This window comes from Micromys minutus (assembly GCF_963924665.1).
Source record: "Micromys minutus genome assembly, chromosome: 18".
Classification (NCBI taxonomy): Eukaryota; Metazoa; Chordata; class Mammalia; order Rodentia; family Muridae; genus Micromys; species Micromys minutus.
In genome coordinates this window covers 33,734-52,355 of record NC_137953.1, presented here as the reverse complement: position 1 = coordinate 52,355, position 18,622 = coordinate 33,734, and the positions used below count along the sequence as shown (strand labels likewise).

The 18,622-nt window shown below is 46.5% G+C and overlaps 1 protein-coding gene across 1 annotated transcript; it reads right to left on the bottom strand.

Moving 5' to 3' along the window:
- Nucleotides 1-3,869: 3,869 nt before the first annotated feature.
- SEC61A1 (SEC61 translocon subunit alpha 1) lies at nt 3,870-18,421 on the bottom strand. Its single transcript, XM_080931818.1, has 12 exons — nt 18,283-18,421; nt 17,971-18,038; nt 15,522-15,587; nt 15,366-15,444; nt 14,314-14,445; nt 12,574-12,683; nt 12,180-12,333; nt 8,794-8,954; nt 7,434-7,631; nt 6,997-7,188; nt 6,406-6,482; nt 3,870-5,508 (listed from the first exon to the last, which is right to left on the bottom strand). The coding sequence occupies exons 1-12, from the start codon at nt 18,287-18,289 to the stop codon at nt 5,322-5,324; spliced, it is 1,431 nt and encodes a 476-aa protein (XP_080787944.1). The 5' UTR covers nt 18,290-18,421; the 3' UTR covers nt 3,870-5,321.
- Nucleotides 18,422-18,622: the final 201 nt, after the last annotated feature.

Here is an 18,622-nt window from a genome sequence, read left to right as displayed (position 1 = left end):
CACTCCTCCCTCTTCTGGGGTATGACAGTGCCTTGGGATGGGGGGAACAGTGCTCTGATGGGAGGGAGATGGTCTGGCTAGGTAGCAAGGTTTAGTTATTTTAATTTTCTTCCCTTTCCCTAGTAAAGCCTGTGATTATTACATTAATCTTACAGGCGAAGTTTTTATGGCCCATCCCTTGTAGACTATGAGAAGTTTCTCCATCCATTCCCAGGCGGGTTGCAGACCCTGGTGGGGAGGAAGTATTTGTTACATCTTATCAGGCTGACACACAATCTAACAACAATTACAGCAGCCCCATTTTTCCCACTAGTTCAGCTCCAGCTTGAAAAATTGTTGTAATATTAAAGTCAGGCAGGATGGGGGCTGGTCACAGGAGCTACTTAGTGGCTGAGTAGAAGTGTCTGCTGCTGTTTCCAGGTGCAGTGCAGTCTCCCCAAGCCAAGGCAAATCCTTACCATTTCCAGCTGGCCCAACCCTAGACTGATTCAGAGAATATTCAGGGTTTAAGAAAGAACAGCTTGTTTTCTCACAAAGAAAGGTGGTGGGTCAAGGAGCCAGCCAGACACAGCTAAAAAATGGAATTGCAGGCAGAGGGCGGGACTTAAACCCTGTAGACCTCTATCTCCCTGACCCTGGGGCAGCCCTGATTGGGCAGCTAGCCAAAGCTGAAAAGGCCCTGCCTTTGAGTGAGGAGCAGCAGCCAAGCTGGGATGTGAGAGTCTCTGAAGCCACAGGCATTATGTGACTAGGGTTCAGATCAGAATGACCAGTTCCTGGTTCTTGTTGCTAGAGGAGATCAGAGTTAATAAAACAGGCTCAAGTTGAGGTCCAGCTCTCTGCGTTTGGATGCAGTTCTGTTTATGTTCCAGCTTCCCGAAAACGGGTCCTGCTATCCCCTAGAAAGGAGTAACGGTATGGCCTGCCATCAGCCAGACAAGCCAGTTTTCCCTTGGGACCCTGAGAGGTATACACCGTCCTCCCATCCCATTATGCAAGTGACCTGGGGATGCGGGTGACCTGAGTCAAGGCCCTACAATGGAAGGCGCGGGCTGGCAGGGCTGGCAATCGCCCGCTGGCCCTGTCGCCCTCCCCGTCACTCCGCACCGTGTGGTGATTAATGGCCGGGCCGAGAGCGCGTGCGGCCGTCAGCGCGATGGATGTGGCTGTCAGGCCGAGCGTCCGCGCTGACCCCAGGCCCGGGCCCGCGCGATCAATGGGCGGCGTGCGACGGGAGAAGGCTGGGCTGGCGCGATAAGATGGGCCGATGCACGCCCGCCGATTGCCCGCTCCGTCACCCGCCGTCACCGGCGCCGTCACGCCGCCCGCGTGCGGGTCGGCGCCGTCAGCACGCGTGATTAATGGGGATGCGGGCAGGAGGTTCCACCCAGACCCTTGCAAATGCCCGCGGACCCCGAGTGGCATGGCCCGCAGCGCCCCCGTGTGGCCAGACGAGCAGCCTGTGGGTGAAGGATGCCTATGGGAGAACTGATGGGGTAGGCGCATGGAGCTTGGCTTCTCTCCTCATTTTGTATTTTGGTCTTACTATGTAGGCAGGAACACTCCATATAGAACAAGTGGCCCTGAACACAGATTCCTCTGAATGCCTCTTCCTCCACAGTGCTAATTTTGTGTCAATTCTGAACAAGGAGTAAAATTTGGACTGAATCAAAGGAAGGGGTATGCAAAAATGGTGTGTTCCACTTCTGTGTTCCCTCTGTGCAAACCACTTTAACACTCAGTGTATTTCCTAGTGTACTAGAGATGGCAAAGATTAGGGAAAGAAGGTGCTACAAGTCTCAAGTCCAGCCTCTGCATTTCATAGTGGCTGACCCTGTTCCCTCATCCTGAGTGATTTATTTCCTTGCTTAGTTCCAGATTTGCATGTACTCTATTTTAAAATCCCTAGGCCATAAGTGGGCCACTCTGAGTTCTGACAAAGAAATCTTCCTAATCCCTTGAGAAGAAATGTCTACTCACTTCCTCCTTGGACCTTAGCAACAAACTAAAGTCCACTAAAGACCAGTGAATTTCTTGGTCTTACAGAGCAAAGGGTAGAGGGTTATAGGCAGTTGTATGGGTGACCTTAAAGCAGCCACAATGGAAATGTACACTCAGCAGTGATGGTAACTCCCCCATGGCTGCATAGGTGGAGCTTCTTCCCTAATACATTCCCACCTATATCCTCTAGCCCCTCTTGGAGCCCGAGGCCAAGGTGGTAGAATTAAGGCAGGATTTCATACAACTTGTTGGGACAGATGGCTGTGTACTGAGGGGAGGGTCCTATGAACTTCCCTGGCCTCCGTTGAAAGGAAAGACAGTCAACAAACCCATCTATGAAGATTCTGGGCAAGTAGGTACAGTCAAACTTAAGAGACAATCTTGTACAACAGCTGCTTCTGGCCTACCTTGAGTACTGTGGTTGGAAGGGTTCCTGTCCTAATTGAATTATCTCCTTTCATTCAGAACAGTGTATGGCTGTCCCATTATCTATTTATGACTGCTCATGGCTATTTGGGCTCTCCCATTTCCCATGCATGTAAGAACTGGGAGAGGACATGTACATAGCTTTCCAGATGCAGTGTCATGTCCTTGCCCACTGCCCCCATTAGGTGTCTGTCACACACGCATGCACGGTCTCACTGTGTAGTATAGCTTGGGCTGACCTGGTACTAAGAACAACCTGCTTCCCCATCTGAAGTAATGGGATTAACAGTATCAATCTCCACACCAGGCTCCTCCTTGCCTACTCTAAACATGAACAGTAATGGACACATTGCTTTTGGTATTTCCCTCCAGTGTAATTTAGCAATTTTTCTGATTTAGTCTACACCCATACTTCCCAAGCGGCCTTAAACTCATGATCCTCCTTTCAGTCTTGTGAACTATGGGATTACTGTCACCCCTTTGATGGGTTGTGGGTGATTTTAAATCTTATTGATGTAGGCTTTGAAGGATAGACAGGAAGTTGTCAGGCAGGAGGGAAATATAGGTGATGGGCTTGGTAGACACTGGAAAAGCTCGTTTGGGGTATAAGCTCCCATGGTGGATTCTATTCCCACAAAGCTACTTGCTGGTACAATGCAATACCAGAAGACTGATCACAGGTTTCAGCCAAAAGGGTGCAGGGCAACACCATCAATGGTGGCCCTGTAGCAGTCCAGACCAAGGCCTGGCACATCTAAGTCCAGCCTGGGTTTTTGCTATCACTGGGAAGCATGCTCTTCCCCAAGGCCTAAGCCACCCGTGGAACAGAGATTAAGCTCTTTGGTCTTTCCTAGACTCTACTGAGGCAGTCATCCAATCTAGCCAGAGCAGACTGGGATGCAGGGAGGTAGTGGGAAGGAAAGCAGCATACAGAATTGGGTTACAGGGAGCATAAGAACCTGGCTTATTAGCTATTTGTCTCATTGCTGCTTAAGAGCTTACTCTGGCTCAGTCCATGGTGGCAGGAAGTCAAGGTAGCGTGAGTTTGAAGCATCAGTCACACTGCATCTAGTCAGATGGCTGCCCCTGCTCTGCTAGCTTTCTCTTTCATTCTGTGCTCTGAACCTGAACAGTTAGAGCTATAGGATCCTTCCAACTGTGCCACCTACCTTGCTTGGGCAGCACACTCCAGTACCCTTCAGGACCCAGTTGTACGCTGCTCCTGGAAGTCAGAGCCTTACCCCTGCTGGCGCACAGGGATTCCACTGCCCTAGTCCCATGCCTTCTTTTCCCAGGAAGAAGCAGACAGGCAGTGCTTTGCACAGTAGGTCTCAGGAGATGTCATAGATGAGCTGATAGCTCTGGCTTATCTAAAGCACTCTGAAAAAGCTTTCTGCTTGCTAACAAAGATGACGAGGCAGCTTGTAAAAAGTTGGTTTATTTGTCATGTTTTCACTGTATCTCAGTTAAGCCATTTTGGTGTCCACAGTGACAGTCCTCTTGGAAGCCAGGTCATCCCCACTCACCCACTAATAGCGACCATCAACAATAAGCCACCAAGCCCAGCTGACAGCCAGAGCAGCAGGTGAGGCTGTGGACTCCTCTAGGCCTGATGCTCCACAGCACAGTCCAGAGCTGGGGACTCTGCACCTGTTTGCCAGAAACTGTGGAATCCCTAGGGTAGATGGGAAGCCCTGCTGCTCTGTGGCAGTGGCAGAGGAGGGGCAGTGGGAAGACCCTGTGGACTGGGAGGGCACCGGGCTCCTCTGCTCAGGACTGGGTCTAGACAAGGCCTCGTGTGATATGGTGTGAGTCCTGGGCTGTGTACAAGGGACCTGGCCTTGATGCTGACCTGTGTCTGGACAAGTGGCTAATTGTCCCTTGATTGCCATTTGTTGGCAAGTATAGCAGCAAGAGTTCCTAGAAGCCCTGGGTTAGGGAGATATTTGCTACTTTCACTGAGGTGTGGTAGACCCAGGTGTCTTGCTGCTAGCAGACTGTGACCACATGGCTGCACACCCATGGCTGCTCCTGCCCTTGTGTGAACAACTGGACCCTCCTTTGTCTTAAGGTAAGCTGACAAGCTCTAATTGATCTGATTTCAAACTGCAACCTTTGTGCCCTTGCTATAACAGTTTCTGTCTTAAGCAGGGCCTTTCCTATAGACCTGAGGCTTCTAACCCTCAGGCCCATGCTATCTGTTACCCCAGACACCTTAACTACAAACAAGATTTTGAGCAACTTCCCTAAGACATCTCTGAACCACAGTGTGATTTTCTTATAGGTCCTGAGCCAGTCTACATTTGGTCCTAATGACAATAAGAAAATTCTAAAACTTGGAACAGGAAGTTCTCAGTAGGAAGACAGAGGTGGCCACCATAGGAGCTCCCTTTCTAGTGGGAACTGGAAAAAAATCAAGCATGGCCAGGCTCCAGATAAAGCCAGTGATCCTTTCCTTGCTGGCAATAGCAGACACGTAGATCTTGCTGATCCTATCTGCATTCCCAGATGAGATGCAGACATCTCCTAGTTTGTGCTTCCTTCAATCAGGGCTACAGACTGCCTCAAGGGCAGTTGGGACCCTTGCAGCTGCCAGGCACTGAGAAGTGCAAGGGTTTAAATAAAAGTTACATTAGATACTTGGGGACAATTTGTTACCACACCTCCTGGTCATCAGCTAACAACTCACTTCTATTGGTTTCTTGCCAATGCCAGAAAAAACAAATTTTAAATTTGGAAATTTCCTAGCACTTTAAACAGTGGAATGAAAAGATATGAAATTAAAAAAAAAAAAAAAAGTCCATATGCCACAGTAGCATGCTCCAGCAGTAAGAGCATCCTTCCCGGCAGTTCTGGAGCCTGTGCCCTCACCCTGGTCCATGGGCACACAAGGCTCAGAAGAGAAGGGCTCCCATGCTGCCCACCTCGCTCTGCTCCTTGACGAAGATCTCAAAGTATTGGTAGATGATGGTAACCGCCAGCAGAATCCCGGTTCCAGACCCAATAGCACCCAGGAAGTCAGCCAGGACAGAGAGGGCCCCAATGCACAGCCCACCGAAAGCTGCAGCTGTGGGGATGTACCTGCAGACAGACAGACAGCTCTATGTTGCCTGATGAACCAGAAAGCCTAGTAGGCCCATTAAGCCACATGGGACTAGGGGAATGTGACCAGCACAGATTCAAACATAAATGATGCCACTCTAGATCTTAAACAGCCTGAAAACAAGAATGTGACACTATCCTGGTTCCTGTGCTGCTGGAAAGCTGAAACCATATGCAGACATGCCCAGATGGGTGCACTGTGAATGACAAGTGTCTTTGCCTGAGACTGCTGTGCATTTCTCCTGGACAGCCCGAGTCAGAGGCCTTAAGAGTTAATAGACTGAAGTGAAAGCCCTGCTGCCCCTGGCTCAGAAACAGACATTTCTGGTGTTCCTTGCGGTGGCCTTCTTCAGTGAGGTCAGCAAGCTTCAGATCACCACTTGCTCATTCTATGAAGTGTCTGGTTGTTCTAAGTGACTATAGAAGGACCAACCGTAATGACAGACTGGGCAGAAAGCCTCAGGCACCTTTCACCTACCAAGAGGCAGATTCAGAATATTGACCAGGAGGCATATGCAGGGTTGCCTACTGCTCCTGGAGCTCTAGACTCTCATCTCCTTCTCTTTGCAAGGTGACTGCTATATTCCTCCATCACTTGTGGCTGAGCTTGGCAGTCTCTGGCCTCTGGTTTGATCTTATTTCTGAACACTAACTACCTGTTCCAGGCTAGCTCTTGATAGTATCTTGACTTCATGTGTGCTAGGACCCACCCAGCCTAAACCAGCACTGCTCAGTCATCACCATCCTATACCATTTCAGATTTCAACACCCTGGCTGTGTGCTTCCTTCTCTCCCATTGTGTCTTCTTTGGCCAGGGGCTATACAGGGCTACATTTCAGTGTATTTCTAGTATTCGGACTTAATGACCACACTTACCGGTTGAGCTCATGCACCATGGAAGTCTCCCTGTGGCCTCTCATCACCATCTGCTGCTCCTTCAGCTGCTTTGCAACCTACATGACCCAAGCAGAAGCATGTGAGCCAGAGGCTGGGGGGTGAGGTAGGGCTGCTTTACAGTAGAACTAAACAATTTCAGTTTGTTTGTTTATTTATTTATTTTTAGAGTTTCTTTATGTAGCCTGTCTGTATCCACTTCACAGAGATCTATCTGACTCTGCTTCCCAAGTGCTAGGATTAAAAGTGAATGCTATTACCTCCCGACCAGATATTTTTCCCCACAGCTCAGACAGTTTCTTCCATGGAGAAACTTTAACTTGCAGCAATACACTCCCTCATACAATACTCTATCTTTCTAGTATGGCCTCTGGTTGTCAGAACCAACTTTGTTAATCTCCATTGGTTGCCCTCAGGGCTTCCAGACTACCCCACCCCCACCCCAAGGAAGAGTCCAACCATAGAATGGACAGCTTGTATCACAAACTACTACATATACAGTAGTAACAAATGGAGCTCCCTGGATGCCAGCAGCAGCCTATATCTCTAGCAGGAATGTGAATTTAGACTTACATCTTTGGCAGAAGAACCCGAAACTTCGATCCATGTTTTGGAAAAGAATGCACAGGAGCCCAGCATGAATACAATGTACACGACCGCATGGACAGGGTCCTCCAGCACTGAGCCAAATGATTCCGGAGGAGACAGGTAGTAACACAAGCCACCAACTGGATAAGCACGAGCTGGTCCCCCAGATGATGTATCCTAGGAGTTAGATATAGAAGTCTTCTGAATGCTGCTTCAACACACCACAACACAGAGCCAAAGCACTTCAGCAGATGCTTTGTGGTGTTATAAGCACACCCATAGCAATCTCACTGAATTGTGTTTTTAAGAGGCAGTTCAGAAAGACCTTGGGTGAAATATTTGGTCCTAAGCTAAGATACCTTGTCACAAGCCACAGCTACTACATCAGTACAAACAATCCTACCTAACCAAGTGACACTCACCGACCAGGTGCCCAGCAGGCTAACCAGCAGGTTGCCACTGAAGCGTGCTGACAGCATCTGGGAGATGACATACAGGTTGGACACCAGCGCAGACTGCAAGATGATGGGAATATTGGAGGTGTAGAAGAGCTTGATGGGGTAGGTGTTGTACTGGCCTCGGTAACGTGCCGACTTGATTGGAAGGTCCACTCGGAAGCCCTACAGTGCAAACAAAACAGCAGGACCTTTCACTGCCATATTCTGCCTACTGTCCCAAGTGATCATTAGATTGACCACTGGAGAGGTAATGGCCATTGGAGAGGTGATGCTGGGTGTTATTTTTTCTGACTCCCAGCTGAGACAGTGTCTGTGGGCACATATCCTTTCCTTTCCTGTACAGAAAGGAGGGCATGGATACCTCCAGATCCCATTGGTAGTTCCCAGGCAGTGATCATTCATGATGTGATCATTAACAAAAACCACTAAGCTTCCTACCAATACTACCCACCCCTCTGAAACCCTGGACACCAGAGTTGCTTCCTTCTTTATTGTTATAAACCCAGTGCCCAGGACACTAGGACAGAAGACTCAAACCTCTTACTGATTCAACTTGTCATCACCTTGCTCCAAAAGACTGATTTGTTACTAAGTAAGCAGGCAGTGAGCCGCGACTCAGCAGGAGTTGTTACCTACTCATCACAAACATGTCTTTCAAGTGCTCTTTTTTAAAATTTTATTTAAATGTGTGTGTATGTGTGTGTGTGTATGCATGCATGCCACAGTGTGTAAGTAGAGATCAAAGGACAGCATATAGAAAAAAGTTCTTTCCATGTGGGTCCTGGGAATTGAACTTATCACTAGGTTTGACAACAATCACCTGTACATACTGAGCCATCTCACCAGCACTGTTTGTTTTAAAACAGAGTCGCACTACATACACCACACTGAACTTTTGGTCTTATGTCCCACCAACCTAAATGAGCCACCACACCTGCATTAACTGCTGTAATTTCTTTCACTTAATATCAAAATACTGCAAAGCATGCTGGGCATGTTGACATAAACCTTTAATCTCAACACCTGAAAGGCAGAGGACGGTAGATCTTTTTTGAGTTTAGGATAGCCTGCAGGTCAGCCAAGGCTAGACAGACCCTGTCTCAAATCAACCTTAACCAACCAACCAACCCATCCACCCACTTTCAAATACAAAAATCCTGCTAAATATGAGGGTCAGTACAATTAAGACAGCAGTTTAGGTGTCCTACTCAAAAACAAGAGAGACTAATAATCATAAACCTGAGAACTGTCAAGCAGGACAATGTGGATGGTGAATTCAACTGCTGTACAAGGCAGACCTTCTCTCAGCTGCCTTTGGACACACCTGGAAATAGATGACAACAGCAAAGACGAAGATGGTGGCAATCAGGTTCATGAGGTTAGGGAGGTTCTGGCGGTAGAATGCCTCTCGAAGGGCTCGGACCTTGTCTGTGCGGGTGGCCAGCAGGTGGAACAGCGCAATGATGGCACCTTCGAATTCCATCCCTATGGGCAGAGTAAAACATGTGGTGTGCAGAGGAATTTTAATCCAGCAACATGGCTGTTCCTGCAAGAGATCACATCTAAAGACATGATCCAGCCAGAATACAGTCCCTTAGTTCACACCTTTAATCCTTATGAATACAAGGTTAGTTTTTAGGAGGAAGCAGCCATGTTCAATGTGATGGCTAATTGAGGTACAGATTTGACAGAATGAATCAGAAATAAGGTAAGCCCAACTCTCACAAGAACATCAGAGGAAGAGAGGCTACTTAAGAGCCTTGAAAGAGAGCTAAAGAGATGGCTCAGAGGTTAAGAGCACTGACTGCTCTTCCAGTGGTCCTAAGTTCAATTTTCAGCAACCACATGGTGGCTCACAACCATCTGTAATGGGATCCATGTGTCTGAAGACAGCTACAGTGTACTCATATACATTAAATATTAAAAGGGGGGGGCCTCCAAAGAGAAAAGGTGGTGTAGTGGTGGTAGTGATGGGTGGTGGGTGTGTATGGCAGCTTTATTGGGACAGATCTACCATACAGGTTACAGAGAGAACAACAGAACAAGCTAGACACAGGTGAAGACACAATGAGCTAGAGAATAAGGAGCCCGAGGATTAGAACAGATTGCCAAAGTTAGTATGAGGCCAGACAGAGCAATTCAGTCAGAAGCTGAGAAAAGCTGGATTGAGTCAATCAGCTTGGAAGTTAAGATTGCAGAGGTTATTAGCTTCCAGGCCTAGGCTTAGGGTATGGTTCTCATCTCATCACTTTATCTGAGAACATTTATAGAAGCGGAGGATGAAGAGTGCTTGTTTTGCTCCTCAGCTTCTTAATGACCCAAACTAACTAGGTGAAGGAGTTTAGAGAGGCAAACTGCAGCACTGGGCTCTTCTGAGATGAGCTGGCTGCTCTCATTTCTTAGGTCACAAGATGTGTGGAAGGACAATTACCAATTGTGATATACCTGTGATACAATTTGCCTGGAAAAGGCCAAGTCTTATTCTGGAATCAGGGCAATATGGATATTCATCCTAGTCCCTGAAGAGGGTGGCCTGTCTCCAGTGGGAGAGAGTGGGAAAAGCTTGAGTTCTCAGCTCTAAACACCAAACACCAACACTACAAGGAGAAATGTGGCTGGCATTGTGGGTATATGGCCTGAGATCATGGTCTCCACCCTTCCACAGGTCATGCCTATTGTAGACCTGGTGAATAGATGGGCTCCAAGGGAGCAGGAAGAGTGTTCCAAATACCTACAGGGTAAGGGGAGGTTAGAGTAAGCCCTAACCTTTCAGCTGTGGCCTATCTTCTATTTAGGGATAAGGGAGCTGCAGCCAGCACAAACCTTGTATCTAACAGAGGAGATGTGCTAGGGGTGGGGGGGGGGGGTGATTGCTCCTACTTTCTCCTTTCTAAGTTCCCCATTACTCTGCTTTTGCCCTGTTCCAGCTTTGTGGAGACAACCTCAGCTCAGTATGCAGAGCTGCTGGTTGCTTCTCTCATGTCTTTCAATACTGCTCAACTGAGATACCCTGATCAACTCTATAACACCTTCCCTATGGCCCTTTCTTGCTTATTGCTGTCACAGTGACTCAAGACCCCAGGATGCTGTGTGACAGCAACGTCTTAGAATCCACAGAAGTCCCAACAATGCCATAATTAGGTCCTGGCTCCTCTAATTTTTATAATTGCTGTCATATTTGTCAAATCTCTAGGAACAAGCCCATCTCCACATGCTTAACACCATCACAGTAACACACCCATGCATGCTGTCCACTTTCCCAGTCCTGGACTTTTGCACTATCCAGGGAGGCAGCAGTGATGAACCAGCCAAGCTGTAGCAGCCCTTCTGGCTTCCGGTCACCTGTGTCCTCTGTATACTTCTGGTCCTTGTACCTTATTGATGCTATCATTCCTGATGTGGTCCATCCCATCCCATAGCCAGTAAATCAAACCACCCTTTCAGACTACATGTCCACCAGGTGTAGTCATGGAGACACTCCCAGTGACTTCTCAGTTTTCCATGTTGGCCCCATCTCCCACATCTCCCCTGACAGTCAATCTGTGCTTCACATCTTGTCTGTTCAAGGCAGCCATGGCACATCCCAGCAGTGTGCTCTGCAGTATGAGTAATTAAGGAGTCCTTCTATAGTCCATCAGCCCCAGAATGCAGCCATTCTCTGCTGGTTCCTAACCCTAACCCTGCTCCCTTCTTTGCTATCATTTTAAATGCACCCCTGATCATGTGGTCTTTCTAAACAGTATACTCCAACTGCATTTACCTGCTGCCTCTCCACATTTAAGTCTGAGAAGCTGTGCCTTCTGCTGCCCCAGTCTCTCTCAATGCCATTCATCTCACTAGAAGACAGCCTTTGTTCATTAGATATGTGGGACTGTATGCATGGCCTCTGAAGGCAGAAACTGCCTCTGCATCCAGTTTTATAAAAATATGCACAAATATTTTTCATGAGGCACTTCTAAATAAATAACATATTTAACAACAAAAGTTGCTTTCGCCAATAAGTCTTATTCTACAGCATTCGTTGTGTTTTCACATTTTGATTAGAAACATTCCCATCCCAGGGTATTCTTAATGGCTATGCCATAGCATGCTAGTATCTGACCTGTATCTACTATGAGCTAGGCATCATATGGTTGCATGGCATTCTGTGGTACCAGGTATCACAAGCCTTGCACAAATCTCTATCACTGAGCTACACTCTCAGTTCTTAGTCTTCTGAGAGCATGGCCTCAAATTCAAAACTCTCCTGTCTCAGTCATGACCCCTCACTACATGACCCATTCAGCAGTAAAGGAATGTGCTCACACCACTCACAGACCATTAATAGATCTGAGCTCAAGGGCATGATAAAATGCTTTGCTATAGTAGTTTTAGTTTTTATTTTTTAAATGATGCAGAGTGAACTGCCAAAATATATAAAGGTGAGGATACATAAAATCTCAATGTCAACACAGTGGCTATGACTTGAAGTCCACCCAAGACAGAGGATAAAACAAAAGGCACTTACTTACTCCTGTAATACAGTTCTTACTGTACTGAGAACACAGATCCTACTCATATCTGGTACACCAACCATGAGGCATATGAAAATCTAGGCTGTGTTATGCTGTGAGCATAAGTCCCTCTGTACTTAAAAACACAGCAGATAGACAGAAAAACCAGGAGTCTGTGCTTCTGCCAAACTCTGGCGTGAGCTCGTGAGGTCCTTACCTCGGCCAGTGTTGACAGTGGTGGGGCTGAATGCCTTCCACACAATGGTCTCACAGATATTAGTCGCAATGAAGAGAGAGATGCCAGAGCCCAAGCCGTACCCTTTCTGCAGGAGTTCATCCAAAAGTAGGACAATTAAGCCAGCAACAAAGAGCTGTGGGAAAAAAAGGAAAAGTAAAGAAACCCAAATAGATCATGTTACCGCTCCCAGTGGATGTGGCTCTCTTCTTCAATAATTGAATTCTTGAGTACAAAAACAGAAAGCTGAGTGGGTGTGTCCTCAGCCTTCATCTGGTTTTAAGAAGGGCAAACCTACAACCTCCAGTTTTTTTTTAAGGCATAGCTGAGATTTGGTATTTGGGGGTGGGGTTTGGGGGCACAGCATAACAATTACCTGAATGGTGATCAGCAGGCAGATTCCAGCACCCATCTCTGAAGGGTCCCCGTACATGCCCGTCATCACATACACAATGGACTGACCGATGGTAATGATCATTCCAAACACTAGAAATCAAGAGAACTGTGTTTTCAAAGCAGGACAGTACAAAGCAGAGGAAGTGTTGAATGAACACTTGAATGTCCAACACTGAGAAGAAAAAACATAGTGCTGACACTGCCTCCAAGGAGCTGAGGAGGAATCAAATCACACTGTCAAAGTGTGAGACAACACAGGTGCCCTCAACAAAAGCACATCTGCTATCCAGTCTCACTTGATTACTGATGGAAAGAGTTGAAGCATGGCAAATGTGGTCTTAGGAAAAGCATGGAATCTCAAGCAAAATCAAGACGCAATGCAGTGCTGGCACTTCTGCAGCCCAGGTGCACAGCAGGTCACTAGGATCTGAAGACCTCTAAGCTGAGCCTTAAGTAAGCTACCTCAAAAACTTACCACTCTGATCCAAGTCCAGAGTGTAGAAGATTTTGGGATAAAACCCATACTTTTGGATCTAAGTTTATAGTTCAAGTGTCTTGAAAGAGAACCCATTGTGCCACTGGTCTGGGCTCCTTCTGCACAGTATCTCAGATCTTATTATATTTTCTTCCTAGACATATTTGAATTGACACATAGGTTTCCCAGTATTAGATGGTTCTAAATAAGACTTAAATTTCAGTTTAAATTTTCAAGTGTCCCTCTAATATAATCCCTATTCGAAATTTGAAAAAAACTGTTGAGGAAGTGTCACAATGTCCACATTGATAAAATACTTGTCATGCAGGTCTGATTCCACACAGAGAAGAGAGAACTCTTCTTATCATGGAGAGGACTCTAAAATATCTTCTGACCTTTCCCTACACAGACCCATGGCACATACATGCATGTAAACACAATAAAAATAAATAAAATAAAAGCCAACCAATGAAACAAACATGGCCAGCAAAATGGATTAGCAGGTAAGGACACCTGCTGCCAAGCTGGAAAATTTGAGGATAATGGTCAGAACCCACATGACGGAAGGGCAGAATCATATCTGCAGTTGTTCTCTGATTTACACACATACACTATGACACATGAATAAAAAAATGTAAAAATTTAAAATAATATTGCTCAGTATCCCTGCTTTATTTAAAAGACTTTTTTTTCCCCAGTATCAGCAATCCCAGGGATTTGGGCATGCTATAAATGCTCTTCCACATCCCAATATTCCTGAATTCTTTAGGCAGAAAAGGTTTGAAAACTTTTCCTGAACAACCTATTCCAGTTCAGAGGTAGGAGACCGTTGCTAGTGGGTAGCCACTGTTACCAGTTACACCTATCATTTGCTGTATGGCAAACATCACTACCTCCTTAGATGAAAAAACTGAGCCTTCAGAATAACCACCTCACTTTCTTCATTTCACAAGCTGATAGGAAGCACAGGACAGACATACAGGAGGGCCCTCTCTCCCCTTAACCCACTTCACACATATAGGAGGAGTTCTGATAAAGGAGTGCCACCTGAGCACAGTAAAGGGAGAGCTCCCAGCCCTGTTCCTTCTGCTCCATCCTGCCTCTTCCTAGTGCAGGTCATGAAGTGAATGCAGATGGGCAGCCAAGGAGGTCAGAGCACAGAGCACAACTGCTTTAATACCAGCTTTACAGAAAAATCACATTGGCAATTGTGGACACCAGAACATAATGTACAATATTTCTTACACTTTTGAGCTCCATTGAAGAGAGCGCGGTCTTTTGGGGTGTCCCCAACTTCAATTATCTTAGCACCAGCTAAGAGCTGCATGATAAGGCCAGAGGTGACAATAGGAGAAATGCCCAGTTCCATCAAGGTACCTTGAGGAAAGGAAGCAAGTCACAGCCAAAATGAGCTTGGAAGAACAAACATTATTAAATACAATGAGCAACACTAAGGGCACTAATATACACACTCAATGGCATTCAGTTTGCTAGCAGCATTTAACTTACAGATCTACCCCCAAATATCAATGACCAGAGAGCATAGTTTAACACAGTCTATTCACCCTGCCAGGCAGCATCTCATTCTGTCCAGGCAGTCACATGTCATTCAGACTGCTGCATTTCAATTCAGCAAAAGATTTACTCTAGCCTCATGGAGATAAGAGGCTGGTCTTCCCATCAGTTAGTAAGAAAAGATAACATTGAAGGCATTTCCAGAGTCTTGCATGTCCCCCTCCCCGCACAACCATATCTGGCTGTGAATAAACTCCCACCTTCCATTATGCTAAATCCATTCACAGTTCTAATTTCCAACTTTATGTGCACATATTTTTTAATTGAGTTAATCAAATGCAGTATTAACATACATATTCAAAATCCTCTCAGTGTCCATAGGTAGGTAAATGGTCTAGGGCTTACCAAAAAAAAAAAAAAAAAAAAAAAAAAAGGGGGGGGGGGCAGACATTGTAACCTACAGATATAAAAAGATTCAGCTGAGAAACAAATTATACCTTCTAAAGAATGTTACCAATTTAGGCATTCCAATTCTCCCATGTTTTAAACAATTTTCTACAATACAGCCATATCTTATTATAGCAGGTTCTGTGTTGTATCCAGACCCACAAGGTGCATTCATCAGCAAATGCTGTATTACTTTCCCACACCAGCATCCTCTATTTTCCAAGCTATACATCTTCACAAACTTTCTGAGCTCTATATAGTCAAAACCCTTAAGTGAGTAAACCAGGCTTTTCATCCCCAAACCACAGGTAAGGGTAGCATAGGCAGAGTCCTACCTCTGTTAGAGGCCAGAATCACTCGCATCCAGTAGAACGGGTCAGCTGAGTCTGAAGACATGATGCCAAACAGGGGAATCTAGACATAGGCAGAGAGCCTTATCACACATGTGTTTCCAGCTCACTCACCCCTAATGACACTGGAGCAGAGCTTACCTGGCAGCATACTAAGAAGATGAAGAGGGTGATGGCTGTCCATAATACTTTTTCCTTAAACTGAATCTGGGAGAACGAATGAAGGTATGCTATTATATAGGCAAATAAATACAGATGAATCCAAGTAAGATTTCATTCCTCATTTTTCAGAGGCTGCCCAAAGTACACAAAACACAGCATCATAACATTAAGTAGCATACATCATGTGTTTTCCCTGTCTAAGACATGATACAATGACCTGTATGGGTCTTCACTTCAGATAATCCTCCCACTGCAGATTATCTTCATGTGACAATGAGCAAAGTGGCCAAGTAAGCTTAATCTGTCTCAAATTCTACAGCAGAAGTGAATCTGAGCACAAAGCTATGCTCTTAACCATTCACAGTACAGCTGAGTCTCAAGATGGCTTCTCTTCAACTCTTTCCAGGTGTAAGCATGATGGTTAACCTTGATTGTCAACTTCATGGGATTCAAAATCTTCATGGAAGCATCTAGGCATGACTACTGAGTAGTTTCTGGACTGAGTTAAAGTGGGAAGACCCAGCTTAAACATGGGAGGCACCAATGGGCTAGAATCCAGAACTGAATAAAAATGAGTAAGTGAGCAAGCACTAGCATTCAACTATCTGGGCTTCCTGGCTGGGGATGCAGTGTAACCAGTGTGCCTGAAGTTCTTGCTGTCAAATGAACTGCACCCATGAACAGTAAAAGCCCAAACACAATCCTTCCTTCCTTCCATTTCTTTTGTCAGGAAAGCTGTCATAACAATTAGAAAGGTAACAAATCAAGCAAGTTAAACAGTCAACACAAATCATTTTACTCTCTAGTCTGATTAGAAACATACAGGCTCCTCTTGTCCAAGAAAGCTGTCACTAGGTAGTGAGTAGTGCTTGACCCACCCCCACACAGTTTAGATGATTTTAACAAACAGCTAAAGACCAACGATGTTAAATGAATGTAAAGCTAAAAGGAAAACAAAACAAAACAAACAAACAAAAAAACAAAAACAAAAACAAAAACAAAGAAAGAAAAGGCTCTAACAAGCACTGGGTGCTGGCTGTCAGGTCAGAACCTAAGTCCTATGGGTCTAGACATTCCCGGCAAGACACAGTATTGGACCCCATGGGTAGTATGAATTCCAAGTTCAGACCCTGCAGAGGCAGCTGGGGGACTAAGAGTGTTTTAAATGAAAAAGCCTCCTCTCCTGGTCAATTTAAGAGCAAAACATCCTGTCTGAGTCCTGAACCTTCTGCCTCTGGAATAGCTGCAAACTCACACTCATTCGGTACCATGATTTGCCCTCTCCTGCAAGGGATCCCAAGCCACACTCCAGGCCCCCTCCCTTCTGTCAAGGCCATTTCCTATCTGCCCACCGCACTCAGCTTAGCCTTTACATTTACAACCTACCATCCTTCCCACACCCTCAAGGCAACTTCTAGTCTTCATTCAAAAGCTCCAACAGACAGACTCCCCACCAGGGCCAGTTATACCTTAAATATTCCCATCTCCCTGTTCTACCAGGCCAAGGTCACAGGACTATGAAGAAAGAATGTAAAGCGTGGGACTTGGGCTTCTTGGCCCCCAAGCCAGAACCTATGCACTGAGGTGGAACAGGTAAAGCTTTGCACATCGTCCTGTCAAAGGCAGCAAGGGTACTTACTATAAGGCATTTGCATAAAAGTATCTTAAGTAAAAAAATTAGGAGTACACACTAAGTATCCATATGAATGTCAACTACAAATACTGGGTGTGAATGTATGACACAGACTGAGAAAAAGAGGGACACAAAGTAGATTTACTGTTTTCTGTAACCCTCGGGCCTGGACTTCCCTTCATCTGGCAATATCATATTAGGAACACTTATTCTTGGGGGAAGCTGACTGCCATGGAAATTCTGATTAAAATTCACACGATGCTACATTCCCTACCCCCTCCCTGTTTTAGCGCACCTGCTGTCAATGGCAGCAGTCTTCACTGGATGCTGGGGCAGCATACATTAAAAGAAAAAAAAAAGCCAAGCAAACAAACAAAACAAACCACGTTCATATTGATTACCTGACTGGCTTTTTCTTTTGGAAACTAGATACTAAAGTCACTTCCCACACGAAACAAACACCCCATGATCTGCTCCTGCTGGGGGTGAAGAACGGAGGGTAACTCAATCTGGGATCCTAACTGTGGTCTTAATCACTGCTCAGACCCACTTTTAGACTAGGCAGACCTGAGGCTTTGTTCATCACTAAAGATGCTCTAAATGAGATATGGTGTCGTGAGAATTCCCACACAACCAGGTCACCTTTCAACAGCTCCCGTGAGTATCCCAGCACACACAGCTACACTCCTGAGGGGCAGTTTCCATTTGGTGTGCTGAGGCCATTTTTAATTGTACTGTAAACTCCCAGCGCCCAGTTTTGCAAGGCTTCTTTGACCACCATCTGGGGGAACTTACCTTTCTTTCCGGCTTCTGAATTTCCGGCAAGATGACACAGAATGGCTTGATGACTTCCAGAAATTTGACTTTGATGGAAGAAACAGAAAGAGAGAGTTAGGTACAGAGTAACTTGAAGGCACCTAAGGGAGCCCGGCACGATGGGTGCCGGGCGTGGGCGTGCGGGTACCCAAAGGGCTCGGTCTAGGGGCGCGGGGACCAGTCGCTGGGGCAGGCCGCGTTCCGCCAGGATCTGGAAACACGGTCTGCGAGCGCCCAAGCGGGTAAAGGAGACGCATTCTGGCTGTGCCGGGGTGGCCCCAGGAGACTCACTCGCCATGGCGGCTGCTGATCCGACTACACGCCCTGCTTCGACGGCGCTCCACTTCTAGTGAGGCGGCGCTGCTAGCTCTGGAGCGCGCTTCCTCAGCCGAGAGACACGTCAGTGATAGCCCGGCGGCGAGCAGCGGGGCGAGGCGGGGCCGGGGAGGGCCACCGGCCGCTTCCGCTTCCTGCCACGCGCGCTCGCCGCGCCGCTTACGCCAAAACCACAACTCCCGGCATGCCGCAGGAGCAGAGAGGCTGTCGGGAAGAGGACTGTCGGGGCACGCCGGAAGTAGGCGTGTGCAGCTAGTCAGATTTGCCCAGAAGTGAGGACCTAATCAGGTCGTCT

Coding starts and splice junctions, on each gene's coding strand:
- SEC61A1 (XM_080931818.1), bottom strand. Junction 14,446..15,365: donor GATTCTGGCCTCTAACAGAG/GTAGGACTCTGC, acceptor CCTTTCCTCAAG/GTACCTTGATGGAACTGGGC. Junction 5,509..6,405: donor ATGGTGCATGAGCTCAACCG/GTAAGTGTGGTC, acceptor GTCTGTCTGCAG/GTACATCCCCACAGCTGCAG.